The 19,077-nt window shown below is 38.2% G+C and overlaps 2 protein-coding genes across 2 annotated transcripts in view; one reads left to right on the forward strand and one right to left on the reverse strand.

The window, feature by feature from the left end:
• LOC121645450 (WD repeat-containing protein 49-like) overlaps nt 1-713 on the reverse strand; it is a 34,770-nt gene extending 34,057 nt beyond the window's left edge. Inside the window, 1 exon segment of the mRNA XM_041993908.1 lies at nt 525-713. The gene's annotated coding sequence lies outside the window, so the exon portion shown is untranslated.
• Nucleotides 714-3,584: 2,871 nt separating this feature from the next.
• serpini1 (serpin peptidase inhibitor, clade I (neuroserpin), member 1) lies at nt 3,585-18,972 on the forward strand. Its single transcript, XM_041995639.1, has 9 exons — nt 3,585-3,655; nt 12,593-12,883; nt 13,595-13,825; nt 14,063-14,257; nt 15,308-15,512; nt 16,145-16,242; nt 16,924-17,010; nt 17,171-17,260; nt 18,048-18,972. The coding sequence occupies exons 2-9, from the start codon at nt 12,613-12,615 to the stop codon at nt 18,122-18,124; spliced, it is 1,254 nt and encodes a 417-aa protein (XP_041851573.1). The 5' UTR covers nt 3,585-3,655; nt 12,593-12,612; the 3' UTR covers nt 18,125-18,972.
• Nucleotides 18,973-19,077: the final 105 nt, after the last annotated feature.

The raw sequence follows: 19,077 nt of genomic DNA on the forward strand, positions 1-19,077 counted from the left end.
TCATTGCATGGCCCATGAACACTTGAAAACCATTCTTAGTAAACGCAGCTGAGACTGGACCAAAAGGAAAAAAGATGCCATAAAAAACAAACACACCGGCTGCTGCATGTGTGACTGTCATGTCTATGAAGGCACCATTAATGCTGAAAATGCAAGAGGAGGCTCTTGTCTGCTGAGTATCTGAAATCTTATATCAAGAAAGAATACTGAACCCTTTACTACCAAAACTCCAACAACTGCCCTATCTATTCAAGACAACATTAAATACAGAATTTACTCTCCTTTTTTTATTCAGGAAAGATGTGGGCTCACATAGTGAAAAATCCTTGAGTCATAATTCCTCATTTCTCTTCTGGTACATCACAAAAAGTAACAAACAGACACTTCAGTCAAGCATTTAACTTTCATTACATCCTCCATCTTTTGTATTCTTTCCTTCCTTCCTTCTTATATCAAACACTGACCATGTTTACTAAATTATTTACCCATTCATTTTTTGCCCACGGAAACTCTACCTGCCTTACCGGGTTAAAGACAGGATACAACACTGTGAACAGAGCCATGAAAACCACTGAGGCGGTGTCAGCTTCATTCTTCACTTGTTCCACGGTCATCCTTGACTAATCGATGGCCTTTGGTGCATGTGCTTGTCCACCGGTGCCAGTTTCACTGCAATCAATCACTCATGGAGACTGACAGAATGGGGCGGACAAGGATGTGAAGAAGAAGACAGCAACACAGGTAAACAAGAAGCAGGCAGAGACAGATAGTAGTAGAGGGAAGTTACGTTACACAGCAGCCACATTGCTATATAGTCAGTGTGTACACAGTTCTACATGGTACAGTGGTGACAAAACTGGCAGCAGTCATACCTGACAAAACAACACACGCTCTTAAACTGCTGCAATGAAAATATCACTGTAGTGTTTTTATACTGCATATTACACCAAGTCTTTGTTTTACAAAAACTAAGCCAAATCAGTGCCCATCCATGTGAAAAAGTTAAGAGTCCACAGTGAGACAGATTACTCACAAGTGGAAATCATTCTAAAAAAAGGCTGCCAATATTCCCAGGAGTGAACGTCCCAGCAGGCTTACCCCAAGGTCAGAGAGCTACATCTTCAGACTCCACAAGGCTTAGTTAGCATGCTAAATGTTCATTTTCACAACAGTAGAAAACCTGTTCACTCTTAAAACCAGACGGCTGATGAAAGCTGAAGTGACAAAACCAACATGGATGTTTGGTCATAACTTGCAGCATATGAGCACAATCACCTCTTAGCAAGTCTCACACACAGAAGTGGAGGGGTGATGATTTGAGCTTGTTTTGCCGCCACAGGACAAGAACACTTTGCAGCGATTAAGTTATCCATGAACTCCTCTGTATCACAAAGTCAAATGTGAAGTCAAAACCTTGGTTAAAATTACTCCATGCAGCCGGACTGTGATCCCAGACACAGCGACAACTGTACAAAAGAGATGCTGAAAAAAAACTAATCAAGATGCTGTAATAATCCGATCATAGATCAAACCTTAATCTGACTGAAATACAGCACTGGGTCCTTCAAAGAACTGTTCATAACTGAATGCAAGTGAACCTTAAAAAAATAAAGCAATGTTACAAAACGTAGGTCAAAGTTTATTCAAAGAAATGTGAGAGCCTGATAACATAACTGAAGTACAATTACTTCAAGTTATTGCTGCTGAAGGTGGTTCAACAAGCTTCTCATGCAGTTTCTCACACAAGGTTTTTGCATTTTGGCTTTCAAAATATCGATGTATAAAAACATATAACAGTTATGTGTTGTTGTTCAGCTGAGATTGTTACCTTATGTCATGTTGATCCTAAAAACAGAATTGATAAAGGTTGGGCTTTTTTCACAACTCTATTCTTTGTATTCTTTAGTACAACTAAAAAGGAATAAATCCATACAAGCAAATGACTATTTGAAAGAATGAAAATGAGTAGAAAAAAATATATAAATAGTATCTAATATATTTTTAAAGAAAAACAGCTGGCATATGAAAATATAACAAAACCTGAGTATTATACCTGAGCAAAAGCAACAGTGCTTCATTCTTTGAAAAACAGCCCCTCACTGATGCAGGAATAACAAGAGTAGGAATTTCATGTACTGATGTGGTGGCCAATCAGCATTTGGCCAGTTAGAGGTGACAGCAACTGACTTGACCACAGTCGGTTCAATCAGTGGCAGAGCGTAGGAGACGCACAACACTAAGGACATTCATGTGGGAGGGCGTCAGTACGTACAGGTGAAACAGGAAGTAGGCGTACCCCTGCTGTTAGAGGATGGAAAGCAAAAACAGCTAAGGCAAAAAGCAATAGAAAAAAAGCAGTAGAGCATAAAAGATAAACATTGGTAAAGTTTTTACAAATTGACATTATATGACATCTAAAAAACTCATATGGGGGTAAAAGTCATTTGTACAACACCTAAATGTAATTAGATTTTTGTAGAATGAATGCAGGACGATTAAATCACAGGCCAATAATTTCCTACGATAAATATTGGGGGAGTGTCAGTAACTGTTCTAAATAATTGAACGTCGGTCTCTGACCCTACGTTGAAATTAATTTCAGCTATCCCCTTAATTAAATTTATACATAATAGAAAAAAACACTTCAACTAATTGCTAGTTGACAAGCTTCTGAAAATGATGGAAGAAAATGCATATGTCGCTTACTTAGCTAGACTAAAACTTGATTTTTAAAAAAATAAATAAATACACAAATAGATTCTTACGTTATTTGCTTCTCATGTGTTACTGTGTCAGATAGCACGTTTTGTGCCTGACTAATTGTCGCTAAAAGCCGGCTTGGCTCAAGAGTGTTTGTAGTCCTTGATTTCAGTTAAGTCAGAGAAAGGACACCTAGAGAGACTACAAATCCCAGAAACAGGATGTAGCCTACGGGGCTTTAGGTCTTAAAACGTTTCTGTCTATTAACAGACTTTAAAACAGGTATTTTGCTTATTAATTTAGGAAAGCGCACAACAGACAATTCAAGGAGAAGAGCTCATGTTTGAAATTAACTTTTTTTTTTTTAGGAAGCACCGACCCTCTGCTTTTACACACGTCAAGAAAGTTCAGTACTACTTCAAATTAAAATTATCATAAGGTGCGTTAACATTATTCAAGATGCATCGTCTCGTGTTTTTTGCGTTGGATAATTTAACTATGCAAACCGCTGTAGTTGCCTAAGTTAAATACGGAAAGTTAAATAAGTATAAAATATACATATATATACGGGCACGACTGCTCTCGCTTTCCGTACAAAACATATTCCGGGCCACATAGCTTACGTTATATAAATGTGTCATTTATTTAATCCTTAACACAAGAGTCTTAGACAAACCATGAAGCCACCTTTAAAAAGATTTAAATGCATTAAGATTAATGCAGTTTGTGTAAACTGGTAAAATAAGTTTATTAATTACATAGGCAAATGTAGAAACGGAAAACCGTGACTTATTTTATCTCAAGTTTCTACTCTTTGGCTGACTCTAATTGGACCAATCGGCGCGAAGGGGGCGGGGCCTGCGACAAATTAACAAGCAGTGAACTGCGGATGGGAGCAGCAGAGAAACAACGCTTCTCCATCCATCCATTCATCCCAACCTTACACCTTTTATCGGTAAGAGCCGTTTTATCCATCATTATCGTGGTGGTTCAAGTAGAACGTCTGTACCCATTTATCCAACTGACATGACAGAATAACAACCTTATAGCTTTTGATTGACAAAAAAAAGGAGGATTTCATAGACGGAGTTTTTCCCGTGAAGGTGTATGAATGTGTAGGTGTGATGTGGCATTTAATGATTTAGAATTAAGGTATTACAATGTCGTATTCAACACGTGTGGGTTTTAATTAAGAGGGCAAGAAAAAACGCAAAGGCAAATGCATTAAAAGCACACCGATTAAAGCCATTGTCCATGTGTCCACCACCCAATGCTGTTTGATTTATGTCGCGATTTGCATTGCTTTTCCTGTTTTTCTCCCACTGAAATCAGTTTAGTCGTTGCGATGAGCCTCTTGTCCTTGAAATGCAGGCAAAGGCGCATTAATAGAATATGCGTGTAAACTAACGAGGCAGGTTGTTGTACCCTGGTCCTACTTTATCCCCACCCCACACTAGCCTACACACAAATACATAAAAACATTACTTGTTATTCGTGCAGGTGTTTTCACCGTGGTTTGGAGTAAAATGTTGATGTATGATGCAGCTCATGAGCTCAGAAATTCAGATGGTTTTCTACTAAAATTAAGACAATAGTCAATCTAAACACATTATCCCACTTGTTTTCATTCTCCAGCAAAAGGCTATTTTTTCATTTGGTATTTGTTATATAATTAGATGGTCTTGTATGTGATATTGGTCATGCAAAACATGCAGCTCAGATCAATGTTCTTCATGTCTCATGATCTCAATCCACCTCTGTTTATCTCTACTCACCTAGATAATGACGTTTTAAATCCTTATTTAGGCTTATGGCTGCTATTGCGTATTCAGGAGGAAAGAATATCCTTTTAAGTCATAATCCCAAAGAATTAATCGCATATGCATCTGAATCTACTTAATCTCTGCTGATAGCCAGCTGTTTGCTCCCTGCCAGCCTACAGTGTGAGCGCCTGTTACTGTGTAAATGTGTGTGTGTGTGTGTGTTATGCCTTTTCCCACAGCATGCTGCATTAATTGCATTTCAATAATTAAATGTCTTCCAAATCATCCAAGCAAAACCAAATGAGCTGGGAAGGAAGAAGCAACCGCCTGGGTGTAAACGTGCCGCACCAAGGATTTGTGTAAATCTATGTGTTGCAGGATTAACACAGAAAGTTTAAATGCTTTGTTCTAAAATGGTTTATATTATCGCTTTTTTTTAAATGGTTACTGAATGGATTGAAAACACTGAAAAAAATTACTTCTTATTTAAGGAATATTTTCCACATGCATGATAAACATGCTGTAATAGGATAGTCACCATTTACATTAAATTAATTCCAAGAAAAAGTTGAAAGAAAGCAAAAGAAATTGAGATAAATTACTTATTTTCTGTCCATTTATTCTCTTTCTAGCTGTTTTCACATGGTAGGTAAACCCACAGAGAGAAGCATACCACCTGCACATGCAAGCAGCTGGTTTGTCCCCAATACATTCTGCTGTAGCAGAGACTCTGGGGATTTGTTCATACATGGCTAGATAGGAGGATAAGAGTACAGAGAGTTTCATGGAGAATAAGGCCGGTTTACACATAGAAACAGAATAAAGCTGAAGGAGATTATATATTTGTCTGTCAATGCATAATCAGAAAAAATGACATCTTAACCTTTGACATTATTATCTTTTAAAATTTGAAAATGATAATATTGAAACAAATACAAATAGCACTGTTACCCCTCAAAGGCATTCTGGTTTTGCTGGGGACCTCTCTGTGTAGAGTTTGAATTTTCTCCCTGTGCCCTTGTTTGGTTTTCTCCCACAATCCAAAGACATGCATGTTAGGTTAATTGGAAAGTTTATTTTAGTGCTGTTATGGCAGCATATCCAGTGGGAACTCTGCCTCGTGCCTGTTGTTTGCTGGAATAGATTTGCAAGTTGTGGATGTTGCACATCCCTGCAGAACTTCAGTCAAAATTGTACTAATTTAATATGCAGTGCATGCACTAATAAAGCTTTGCATGCAGTCCGGAATCGATATGTAGATTGACTGTTGACTTTGAAGGGCGAGTGTCGAGAGAGCAACGAGAGCGGCAGAGAAAGATCTGTGTTTGGAAGACAAGTGAAATGGTTCATTTTTCATACAATCAATGTGCAAAACAAACACACTTCTGTTTACAAAACAAATCAATATTTTCTGTTACAGAAAACAATAAATTCATCTATTTTGAATATTTCTGTTTAGTCCTATGCTTTTTCCATTATAACATACCTTCATCGCTTCTCTGAAAAAGCGGTCCATACTCAGATTTTCCTCTTCCTCAGGCCTTTTCTTTTGTAGTCAAATAGCTCACACACATACTCTTGCTCTCCTGTAATTGTTATTTTTAAACAATCCATGTCCTGAAGCAAGCAGCTGAAGCCAGAGAAGTTGATTATCTCCCTAATATCTTCCTCCTGTTTCCATCCCACCCGTCTCACCTGGCTTTTTATTCAGAATCACCTTTCTGAACTTCCTGTTTAAACTCTGATACTCTCAAACAATAAAGAGACACACATAGATCTCCATCTTGTTATTGTATCTTTTGCTACATTTGTAATGAATATTCTCCTGTTTTTTTGTTGACCTTTATGTCTGCTCATCTTTTAGTCTTGTCTCTGTCTCTCTCTTTCTCCCTCTGGGTGTACCAGTAATTAATATGGGGGTTGTTAACCACTGTTTGCCCTCTCTGGAGCTCACAGCGAGCCTATCTTGGGACTTAAGTCGAGTTCTATGGGACATTGCCCTTATTTATCAGTGATTTGGATAAGTTCTGAGGATGGGCTGTACAAAGGTTATTTTCTCTGTAACAAGAATAGTGCAAGAATAGGCTTTAATAGCAAAAATGGCTAATAGAGAACTACTGAAGAGCAGTTCTTATTTTTAAATGTAGATAGAATCTTCTAACAGTCTCCAGTAAAGTAAATAAGCTCATTCGGCTTTGTTTTAGTCTCTAAATAATGATTGCTAATGCAAATCCACAGCAAGATTCTGAGGCACTTGCAATACGTCAGGGTTTCTCTCTTCACAAACGGCCTTGTGTATGCCGGCACAAAGTGCATGCTGACTTCTCAATTACTTTAACACTTGATTAAGATTTCCTTTTATGATATAATTAATGGAATTGCCCAAATACAAGCTGTAAACAAGCTCAGTAGAGTCTAAGTTTCTATTTCTATATGGTGTAATTTTGTGCATCTTTGTCTACATATAAAAAGACTAAACAATTAACTCTTCCATCCTTTGAATTAATCTAATCTTCCTGCATCCTGATGTGTTTGAACTGAAACAAGTAAGGATCATTTTTTACTGTGTGAATTATTTGCAGCCAGCAGCTTATGTAGGGAAAGCTGCTAAGCTTTATACATCTTTTGGCAGAACGTCCACTGATGCAATTTGTACCTTCGACAACTGGTCATGATCTGTTTTCAAATAGGACTATATTCAGTGAAAAAGTAACAGTTAATTAAAATGCTATTAGTTATCGATAGCTGAATTCTGGTTTGTAGCTTCAGTTTCATCTCTCTGGTCTCTGAGACTGACAACATGAGTGGCATGACACTATACCATGTTGTATTCCATACCAAAACCTTTGGCTAGAAATTTTGACTAGACATGTATAAGTAAAACAAAATACTGTTTATATTCACAAGAGATCACATTCTCCTGTTGGACTAGATCAGTGGTTCTCAAATTTTTTCTGCAGTGCCCCCCTTTGGAGGACTAAACATTCCCAGCGTTTGGCAAAAATTAATTGATGTATTACTGCCACTGAGTGGTCTGGAGTGTGGACCAGAATGTTTCCAAGAGCTCAGGTTGTCAAAACAGTAGTTTGTCTGCTACATTTTCCCAACCCCATCTCTTGACATATCCCCCCCGGGGGGCCCGCCCCCAGTTTGAGAACCACTGTACTAGATAAACAAACCATTTTCAACAATTGTTTAACCATGCATTGCAACCACACACCTCCACTTTGTTAGTTAGCCATGTGCAACAACTTGCGCAAACTAGCAGAAAAAGCCTCATTTAAAAACTGGATCCATTTTATTATGTGATGTAATGAAAATTCCCACTACCCTATGAAGGTAATTCCTCCTTCTTCCTCACGGGGTTCAAGTTTCTGAACTTTATTGTAGCTAGTGTAAATATTCTTTTCCTCTTTTTGTGTTTTAAACCTCAGTGAGAGACAGGTATGTTATCAAAAACCACCACAAAAAATAAGTAAGAAAATGTGTGACTTGTCTGTTATTTTTTGGTTGTAACAATGCTTTTTGGTAATAAATAAAAAAAAAAAAAAAATCTTAAACTGTTAGAAAGCTTGTTTATTTCCCTTTTTTTAAATGGCACTGCATTTGTAAGGAAATTGCATTTGTGGGGAGATCAGTATAGTTGAATAGTTGGACTTTGCCGATGGAAAAACTAATCAAATTTTTACTGCTAATGCCAAACAGCTTATTCTGTTATTGACTCTTGTTTGGTGTTGTTTCCTGAATTATTGAAGTTTAAAGAAACATGACATATTGCTAATTATAGAAATTATTCAGTTAACAAACCAAGGCCTCAGCGGCATGTTTCAATGAATGTCTTTTTTTCTTAAGACTTCATTTATTCAATCCAATGGGCAACAACAAACGAAACAAGAGTCAATAGCAGAATAAGCTGTTTGGCTTTGGCAGAGAAGAATTGGCATTTTTCCATGGGTGAAACTCAAAACTCAAAACTCAGCTCTGCTGGCCATCCCACAAATGCAATTTCTTGACTAACGTGGCACCGTTTAAAAGGGAATTAAACACTCTTTCCAGTGGTATTAGATTTATTTCCAACTGCATTGCAACGAAAAAATAATCCACCAAACACATTTATTAATTTTTGTGCTATAATGGAGACTGACACAGATGTTTAGGGAAATATGTCTAATTAAGTTAACAGCCCTCATAGACATTAGTGATTTAAGATTGATTATGTGGTTTTTATGTAAGTTTAATCACTTTTAGTCTGTGTATGCATGTGTCTTCTTGCATTTGACTCAGTTAAAGTTTAAATTTGAAGTAGCCCCATATGGCATCTCTAAAGATAACTCATGAATGATAATCACAATCCATTATCTCTGTACTGCAAAGCTCTTCATAAGTTAAACATTCACAGTGAAATCATACTAAGATTACTCTGCCGTTTTATGAAGAGTACCCATTGCAGAAATTCAAGGTTTTTCTAGGTCAGTCATGATCATAGACATCATTCTCAGCAGTGTATCCCCAGAGGAAACGTCCTTGATGAAATAGGATGTTAGCATTTCAGCATTTGTCAAAGCCTCAGCATTTTGGAAGTGTGAGCACCAAAAAAAAATGGTTTGTGATTGGGCCGAAAGAGGAAAATGCTGTCTTCTTGTTTAAGAGAAGAGAAGAAGCAGGCAGGAGGTGTATCCTGTTTTTGCACAACTCCAAATGTAGTCCCAACTGTGCATCTTGAGAGTGTGTGTATTTACAAAGGTTGTTAAGTTAGAAAGCTAAAACTGACGTGCACAAATCTGGCAAGCTGAGAAGTTATTGGAGATGGAAAATGCTGAGTATATATGAAAAGAGAAAATAGTTTATTGTCCTGTGTGGGAGGAGTGTGATATGTTTTAAGGGGTTAAAAGTCTTCCTGTCAGCTTGGCAAAATTTAAAAATGCCTGTCACTTCTTGTTGCCTTGGTAACCGCAGTTTGCAAGTCTATGCAGAAACTTCAAAGTGTTGGTGTGTTGGAGCGTACCTGTGGATTTGAAACATGAATGAGGGTCTTCATGTGTAGTGTATTCCCCTGGCCCCAGAGGCATGCTGCTTGACGGTGTCGAGTTTAAATGGCAGTAAGGATTATGTACATCCTGCGGCTTTGGATGACGTCATGTTTTAATTGTCGAAATGTCAACTGCCGATCTATTCTGTCTGAGAATTAGGATTACAGAGAGACATTAAAGCCTGCTTTTAAAGGCCAGCGGGTTCAATCGTATGGAATTAACCAAGCTGTCATGATTAAACTCTTCTAAATTAAACTGCGAGAGATTTTCTGACATATTCCGTCCTTTTAGTCACGGGAGGTGTTAGATTTCCACGTTTACCTGGGAGGTATGCTGGGAAACCCACCTGAGTAGGCTGGAGCCAAAGTTGCGCTAATAGTCCCCAATGGCCAAGCTGGCAAAGCGGGACCCTCCTGCAGACAGCGTGCCACAACTCCAAAGGTCAGAATGGTGTCAGCATTACAAGTAAAAGCCAGCCACCCATGGTGCTGCTATCCACTCACACATGCACACTTGCACACACACGCAATTGTGCTTTAAAACACTCTCCCCGGCTCAGCTGCATTGGTGAGGCTTTCCTTACAGAAAACAGGAGCGACTGTCTCTGGAAAGTTCAGTTCCCACAGCTCAGAAGGTCAGAAACATTACCTGCATTTACATCTCTGCCAGCCTCCTCCTCTGTGGTTCCCTCTCCCCATTCGTACAATGTCTGACTAACAACATGACATTTGAGAACAGGCGAAGGTACATGACTTACAGGAATACATATGATTTTGAGTAGAATCCTTTTTGTTTGTTTGTTTGTTTGTTTTTTAAGTCTTTGTGAAGTTGCTCTAATTGTGTAGCAAGGCTATTTCCAAATATAACCTTTACATAACACATAATGAAGGAATGCATCGAAGGATTAGACTGAAGTCTATGCTTGCTGTCAACAAATCCCATGAAAAAACCAAAACAACTAATATAACAGTACATAAGTACTTTAATTTTTACTGGACAGTTGATTATTGTATTTATTTATCAAACACTTAAGCTAATTTTTATTGACTTTTTTAAAGCAAATGCAGCTCAAATAGAACAAAATCACAATTAGCAGGGGACTATTTTATGAGACAAATCTCAGTGGGTCTTTTCAGATTTTGGCTGCACACGTGGCATATTGAATGCTTGTCTAATGAATTAGTTGTTAACAGTACTGAAGTCACATTTTTTCCACTTGTATTTAAGATGTGCAACACAAAGTGGAAATCTGATCACAAGGCAAATGGCCACACAGAAACGCGTGCACAAGGAAGGCTGACGTGTTCTACTGTGTCACTATTTGACTTTGTAAAGTTTATTAAATTTTCATCAAGCTGACTTCAACAGATGCAAATCCTGCTGGCAGTTTTCATCACCTTGTCAAAAGCACACTGTCAGGACACTAATAGATGGAACGCTAATAAGGTATTCCACTTTGTTGATTTATCCAGGCATTATTAATTTAAGTAAGCCAAGTATTTGTCTCTCTCGTTATTTCCTGACTTTCCTTGCTTTCCTGAAAGTGGTTTGGAACTGCTTTTTTAGCCATTTCCAAAACCTTCAACTGTTTTGAAGGTGTAAGTCTTTCAAAAGAATTTGCATTTATCTGGCCCCTGCAGCCTTTGCAAACAGTAGAGAAACTGGATAATTCAGTAATTGTTTGAAAGTATATTTAGTTGTGCTCTAGTGAGGTCTGCACTCCAGAAGGACAGTGTTTTGCAGCTAGAGTCGCCGAGTCTTGTGGCACAGCGATCTGCATCGGGCTTTTGATAAACACACAATGCACCTTAATGAATAGTTTTGTTATGGGATTTGTGGACAATAGGAAAATTGTAGCAGATTTGAAAATGATGCATCTCTCTGCAGTATAGTGGGTAGACTGGGTCAGTTTGGGAAGGGAAGTTGTTTGTCACATGCCAGAGCAGAGGAAAGGACAGGACAGAACAGGATGGGGCACTAGTTTTCTGCCTGTTTCCCATTGTTAACGTTGTTGACAGTTCGGTCACCTGCCATCTCACACATACAGCATCAGCCAGCAGATTCCAGGCCTGCTAATTGGATCCTTTTTTACAAGCTACTATTCCAGCAGCAGAGAAACAAACAGCAAAATTAATGTTATTGTTGTGTCTTTATCACTGGATCCGTACTCAGTATTTTTCTCCATGTGTTTTGCCATTTATCACTGACTTTTTTTTTTTTTTTTTTTTTTGTCTGCTCGGCCAGCAGAAAACAAAGTTGCTTGGCAACAACAGCACCAAAGACATGGCAGAGTGTGTGTTTATTCCTTGTAAGTGTAGGAAGGTAAAGAGGCAGAGAAGGTAGGTAAGGAGAGATAAAACAAAGAGCACGGACGGAGGAGGCAAGTGTAGATAGATAAAATGCAGATAACAGGAAAACAGAAGGAAAAAACTAAAGATGGTTGGAGGTTGAGGTCTTTATAAATCAGTGTTTCATTTTAGAGTCTCCTCCATTTATGATGAAAGCTTTCAGCACACACATATGTAGGAAAAGGTTGGCACACATTTTATCTACAAACTGCCATCCTCAACCTATGGTGTCTTTGCCATTTATGTTCTTTCTTACAAAAGTTAACAAGTAAAAAAAATCATCATAAACTGTTATTTTTCAGGTTAAATTGGCACAATGATTGACGGATATTTTTTTTGTTTTCTTCCCTTTTACATTCCACATCCCTGCTCTCTTTCATTCTTCTGTCTCCTCCAAAAATTCTCTTCATCTCCTGTACTTTATTCTCTCTTGTGCAATAATCATCACTGTCTTCATTTCTTTGTCTCCCATTTCCTGTTGTCCCTTCTCCTGAATGCAATCCCATTCTCTCTACTTACTGACTGTCCCCTCTACCAATCATGTCCTGTCGTCACATCTCTTCCCTGATCCCTCTGGTTTTCTTCCTCTTTTTCCTGAACCCTGTACCTCATCCATCCATCTTTGCTTTCTATTTTTCTTCCACACATGTATTCCCATCCTTTCTTTTTCTCCTTTTTTTGTACACTTTTCACCTGCATATTGCATTTTTCCTTCTGTTTTATTCACTCCAATAATCCCTCTTTCACTCAGCTTTTGTGGTCTGTGCTGCAATGTTGATCCTGGACGTTTTGTCCCCGCTCCTCCTCCTCCTTTCCATCCTGTTGCCGGGCTACGGTTGCCGGGCGGCGGACATTCCAGAGGACACTACATCAGAGTTCTCCGTCAGACTGTACCACCGGCTGCAGGCAGCGGGGGGTCAGGAAAACATCATTTTTTCCCCACTGAGTGTGGCCATTGCCCTGGGCATGGTGGAGCTGGGAGCCAGGGGGGATTCACTGGAGGAGATTCGACAGACTGTTGGATTTAGCCACCTGCTGCCAGGTAAACACAGGTTCACAACCACAGGTGGGAATAGAGAAGGAATTCAGATTATGAAAAAGATACGTCTGGCTTATTTTAACTAAATTTATGTCAGGCTTGAACCCTCTTGAGGAGTTTTTCCCCATCTAAAATAGATGTATCAGTATGTCTTCTGTAGTTCTGAAGGCAGTTTTCCCAAGTTAAAGTCTTGAGGTTATTTTCAGTTCAGCAAAAAATAATAATTGTTTTGTGTCTAATACTTCAGATAAAACCATTTTATCTGTCATGTTTATGTCCACTACTTGTAAAGACATTTAAATCAACCAAACCCCTAAAAACAGAAAATGTTTATAAAATTCTGAATAAAGATGCCAGTGAGACCCCAGCTGTCCATATTTTCTTCAGTATGATATTAGAAAAATATTGTACTTTTTCATTTCTTATCCAACAGCCATTTTAATTAGTCACTTGAATATGTATGACTTTCAAGCACTAACTAAAAAATCTAGAGAAAATGATCATTGATAATACTTCAACTAATTCAAGTACAGATGAAATGATTTATCCATCAATAAGTTTAATAACTGCCAGAACATTTCTTAAGATTATTTTATTGTGTTCCTGGGATGGAATTTCTGAACATTTTAGGCATTTTTAGAAAATCTACTTGAGGTTTGCAAATGTTTCTGCACATTTCTGCACACTGTATGAATGTGTGTCTCTGTTTTCCAGGCGTGGAGTTTTCTTTGCTCCAGAACCTGACTGAGGCTATTTCGGATGATGATGCCCACTACGTCATCCGATTTGCTAACAGCCTTTTCCTTCAGGAAGGCGTCACCTTTAATCCCGAGTTTCTGCACATGATGAGGAAATACTTTCGAGCTGAAGTGGAAACGGTGGACTTCAGCGAGTCATCAGCTGTTGCTGAGCAGATCAACAACTGGGTGGAGAACCATACAGAGAGTGAGTCTGAGAGAGAGGAACAAAGACAAGAACGGGAATAATACTGTGTCAGTGCCGCCTTACATTTATGTTCCCCATGTATCTTGTCAGAGAAGATACGTCAGCACTTGTTTAATCACATTCTTCAACATTTAAATTCACAAATCTGTCTTTGCTCTAATTTCAAAAGCTGCACCTATGTTGATGCAAAGAAACCAAATGTAGATTCTGATGCTGTTTACAAATCGCTCTGTGCAGGTAAGATCCGAGCTCTGCTGTCAGCTGAGGACTTCAATAGTGTGACCCGCCTGACCTTGGTGAACGCTGTCTATTTCCGAGGCTCCTGGAAAAACCAGTTCAGGCCAGAGAACACCAGGACATTTTCCTTCAGCAGAGATGACGGCTCTGAGGTTCAGACCCTCATGATGTATCAGCAGGGAGACTTCTACTATGGTAAGTGTGTGTCTGTGTGTGCATGCTTTTGTAGGGTTTTACTTTTTACTCTATGTGGATCAATTGATTTAAAGCTCTGAGGGTATCTGAAATGATATTTTTTAATCTAAAATAATTATGTAAAATTTTCATCACTTGTAAACATGCAGAGCATCTTTTTTTTAAGTAGCTTGAAAATAATTTGACAAAATACATCAGACATATTGCTGTGTTTATATTTTGCATGAAACTATTTCTACTTATAATTAAAACGCTATTCATGTTTTTGTTTGTGTCTGTCTAAAAAAGTGTTATTATGGAGGGTTATGATATTCTTGCTGCTGCTAAAGTTGGTATGTTTCAGATATTTTGTGACCATCTGTAAGACGGCAACAACATTGCACATTTGCATACTTGCATACACCTACACACCACACTGTGGATCAAGAGGATGTGTGTTTAGTGTGCTGTATATGTGAAATTATATATTAATTTATATTAATATTAATATTATTAATATTATATATGTATATGTGAAAGATAAGGAAAGATGATAATTGCCGTTTTTGTCATTTTTCTTAACAATCCTCATCTCAAGCTGCAAAATCTGAGTGTAATAATCCTTGGTTTGGATTCAAAGTCTAGCTGGATTCTTTTAGGTTTTGCTTAATTAGATACAAGAGCACAAGTATGGATGCACCTCAGGGTTGTAAAATCCCTTTATAGTTGCACTCAAAGACACAATCCTTCCCTGGTTAGCTGGAATTTTTGGGGGGATTTTAACAGAGTACTGTCAACACTAGGCGACTACATGAAGTGTGTATGTATGCAATCAGTTTCCTACCAATTGTAACCAAAACCCTGGAGTTTAAACTCAAGTGTTTTTTAATTAAAGCATCAGGGAAATGACCACACTGGAATCAATACAGTTAATCAGTGTACCACAGTATACCACAGTTTGTGGATGTTCCTCCTGAATGATGGTCACAAACCCATTACCAGAGGCAAATGTGTGTATCCTTGGCTTCACACAAGTACATATTTTTCAGTCCAGTTCTTTCTCTTAATCAGGCGAATTCAGCGATGGCTCTCAGGAAGCTGGTGGTGTGTATCAGGTTCTGGAGATACCTTATGAGGGAGAGGACATGTCCATGATGATCATCCTGCCTCGACAGGAGGTACCGCTGGCTTCCCTGGAGCCCATCATCAAAGCACCACTGCTGGAGGAGTGGGCTAACAATGTTAAACAACAGAAAGTGGAAGTATACCTTCCCAGGTGAGAAGTGAAACACATAAAAACTTGCAAATATTTGTTTAAATATTGCGCTTATATCCATGCTGGATTGATGCCATTTAGGCTGTGGTATCTTTGCATGAATCAAATACATAATTAAATGAAAATACTTAATTAATTCCAGAGGGGAATTGCAATGTTGTAATAGGGCTTATTTTTTGTTTTTTGGGTTTTTTTGTGTGTGTGTGTGAGATGTTGAAGACTCTTTTATGTTGCATACAAACATATAGCCTTCAAAATTATTCCTTCTACATAGAATTTGTAAAAAGCGCATTTAAAGATGTTGCTCCCTCTCCTTCTATTTTCCAGATTAATAAAAAGGATTAGAAACAGGACACATTCATTAACTCATGGGAGCAAAGCCATAAACAGCTGTCAAATCTTAATTATTAGATAATTCAATGCACAACTTTATGAACTTATCTGTTGGTCACATTTATGTTGTCTTGCACAGAAACAATTATACGCACAATATTTTAAATATATATTTAGTAAATCACACAGCAAAGAGTTTCTCTTCTAGCTATTTATTCTGTTGCTGTTTTTTTATGATTTATATTTTCCTCCATATCCCAGATCTCTAATGACCACACCTAACTGATGTCACTGTTCAGGTTTAAGGTGGAGCAGAAGATTGATCTGAGGAGCACCCTACAGGAGCTGGGAATTAAGAACATCTTCACCAATGATGCTGATCTCTCTGCCATGACAGGTGACGTATGATCTATACAGGCATTTACACACTTCTGAACACAATAGCAAAATGCTGATGTACTGACAATAATATGTACATACAGATAGAAGTAAAATAGCTAAAAAGATTCAGTATAACATTTATTTAATCACCATCTTGGCAACAAGAAGTAGCCTTCAGTAGAGGCATGTTTCTAAGGTAACCAAGATAACCAGCTCTCTGTGGGCAGGTCAGCGCTGTCACATCATCTATTAGAAATAGAAAGAGCCACATGTATAATCTTATATAGCAAATTAGTTATGGTTAAACTGTCAAAGATAACTATTAGAAGCAGTGGAAATCAGTTTATTCTGACCAGATCAAGACAGGTTTACCTTGTGAAACAAAAAAAAACAGGGCCTGAGCATGTCTTGTACCAGCTAAAACACACTCAGTTCATGATTTAAGCAAAGGATGAAGTCTGTTTTGCAGGGAGGTAGATAAAAGAGGGGAGGTGAAAACGATTCCCATCAGTGGGGAAATAATTGTGCAAAGAAATTCTGTTTCTAAGCAGACATCATGTGTTATGAAGGTGCTGCTTGGTGTGATCCAGCATGTTCTCCTCTTATCACTATTTATACAATTTAGAGTCAACATTGTCACTTTTCTCTTATTTTTGATCAACTGTGTGAGCTGTGGGCATTTATCTGTGTTTTCTAGATGGCAAAGATCTGTACATTGGGAAGGCAGTGCAGAAGGCCTACCTGGAGGTGACAGAGGAGGGGGCTGAGGGAGCTGTTGGGTCAGGTATGCTATTATTTTTCTCTCTCTCTCTAAAAAGTCTTTACAAATTCCACACTATTTGTTTGATTTGAATGGCTCTCATGTGGCTAAATTAGCTTCTAGTTCACAAAATACTCTCACTGAGTAACAATTATGCAACTCTCTCTACCTTTCTTCCTGTAAGGAATGATTGCCCTGACCAGGACTCTGGTGCTGTACCCACAAGTCATGGCAGATCACCCATTCTTCTTTGTCATCAGAAACAGAAGGACAGGTGTGTTTACCTGTAAATGTTAAAGTAAAATTATAGTAGAATGAAATCAGCATTGCTATTAGTGTACATCAGGGGTGCCCAAAGTCTGTCCTCGAGGGCCGCTGTCATGCAGATTTTCCAATGTTTCCTGCTTTAACACACCTGACTCAAATTAAAAAGATCCAACAGCCTGTTAAGTTTTGCACAATGACTCATCAGTTTGGTCAGGTGGTTTTGGAGCAGGGACACATCAAAAACCTGCAGGATTGTGTGCCCTGAGGACCGGACCTGGACACCCCTGTTGTACATTGTAGAAACTTCCAGATGAGGTGGGTGTTTGTGGTGAACCTAAACTCTCCTTGACCCCTCAGTCCACTAAGTGTAAATCCAATTCTCGGTTTATTTGTAAATCTCCTGTGGTGCCGCTTTTCAGCTTTACTCTTCACAAAATTCATCTTTTACTGTTTTTTACACATTTCTGTAACAAAAGCAGAGTTGTTAGCTAATTAGTTGTCAGATACAGTTGGTACAGATACAGATGGCATGGTTGGAGTTTGAAGCTATTACATTATAGTAGGCTTATTTATATCATTACAGTTTTGGGGTTTTAGTACAGAGACTGTTTAACAGCTCAAATCCTCAGTGCATCCATCCTCATTCTTTTAGCATATCATCGGTTTCCCCAGAAATCTCAGAATTTGCTTTATTCAGGCGTTAAGTGGTTTTGTACATGTTTATGCTTTTCTCATTAGCAATACTTTCCTTTGATAAACATGTTTGTGTGTGTATATCTGTTCTCTCCATCCAGGGTCCATCCTCTTTATGGGCAGAGTCATGACCCCTGAAGTGGTCGACCCCAGCGACCATGACTTTGATTCCATGTAACCGGATAGTCTCAACCAATCAGATCTTGACATTATAAATGCTACCTATTCTCTATCACCATTTCCAGCTGGGTTTTATACTCTTAATGAAAAAAATATATATTAACCGAATATTATATGATATATTATATACCAAAACATGACATACAACATGTGAAGTGACTGTGTTTTTATACTGGAAGCTTTAAACTCTTGGATACAGACATGCAGACAGAGGAAATTGTAAATATTCTCTAGTAAAGTTTGCTTTGTATCAGCGAGAGGAACACACGGTATGTAATCCACGCACAGCCCCTTTAAGTTCAGCAGCTTCTTACTCTCTTGCACCCATACATGCAGCACAAAAAAAGGAAAACTGATCCTCTTCCAAAGTAGTCTCACCCTCTTCTTTCTTAGTATGTAGTCCATGTACGTTCCAAACATTAATTACATCCCTGTACATTCAGCATTGTGTTCTATATATACAAATATATGCTCAGTATTAATTACAGGATAAATATGTGCACACATTTCATCATAACACAAGAAATCTTAGTAATATATCTGTTCCACACAGTCTTGAGACATTTTTATGCTGTAGGCACATGACTTATTTGCTGATGAATTATTATGGCTTATCACATTCAATCTGTTAATTAAACGCAAGCTGGGCATCTTACAGGTGAGTAGAAGGGACTGCAGAACTAGGGCAGGTTGCTATAGTGATGGACCAGAGCATTCAGGCACACAGGAGAAGATCTGCAGCCTTGTTGTGGATGTACATACGGGAAGAAACAGTAACACCAGCTGTACTGATTCTGTTATTTAATAAAACATGAATGTGTTCCCATTAAAAAACATATAACCTTCTTTGGGTGTAAAGTCTTTTTTTTATGTTAAAGAACACTGCTTCTTCTTCTGGCTTTAAACGACGTCACTGCCACTATTTCAAAAGCTATAAAATTTCAACCCAAC

This window comes from Melanotaenia boesemani, chromosome 9, assembly GCF_017639745.1.
Source record: "Melanotaenia boesemani isolate fMelBoe1 chromosome 9, fMelBoe1.pri, whole genome shotgun sequence".
Classification (NCBI taxonomy): domain Eukaryota; kingdom Metazoa; phylum Chordata; class Actinopteri; order Atheriniformes; family Melanotaeniidae; genus Melanotaenia; species Melanotaenia boesemani.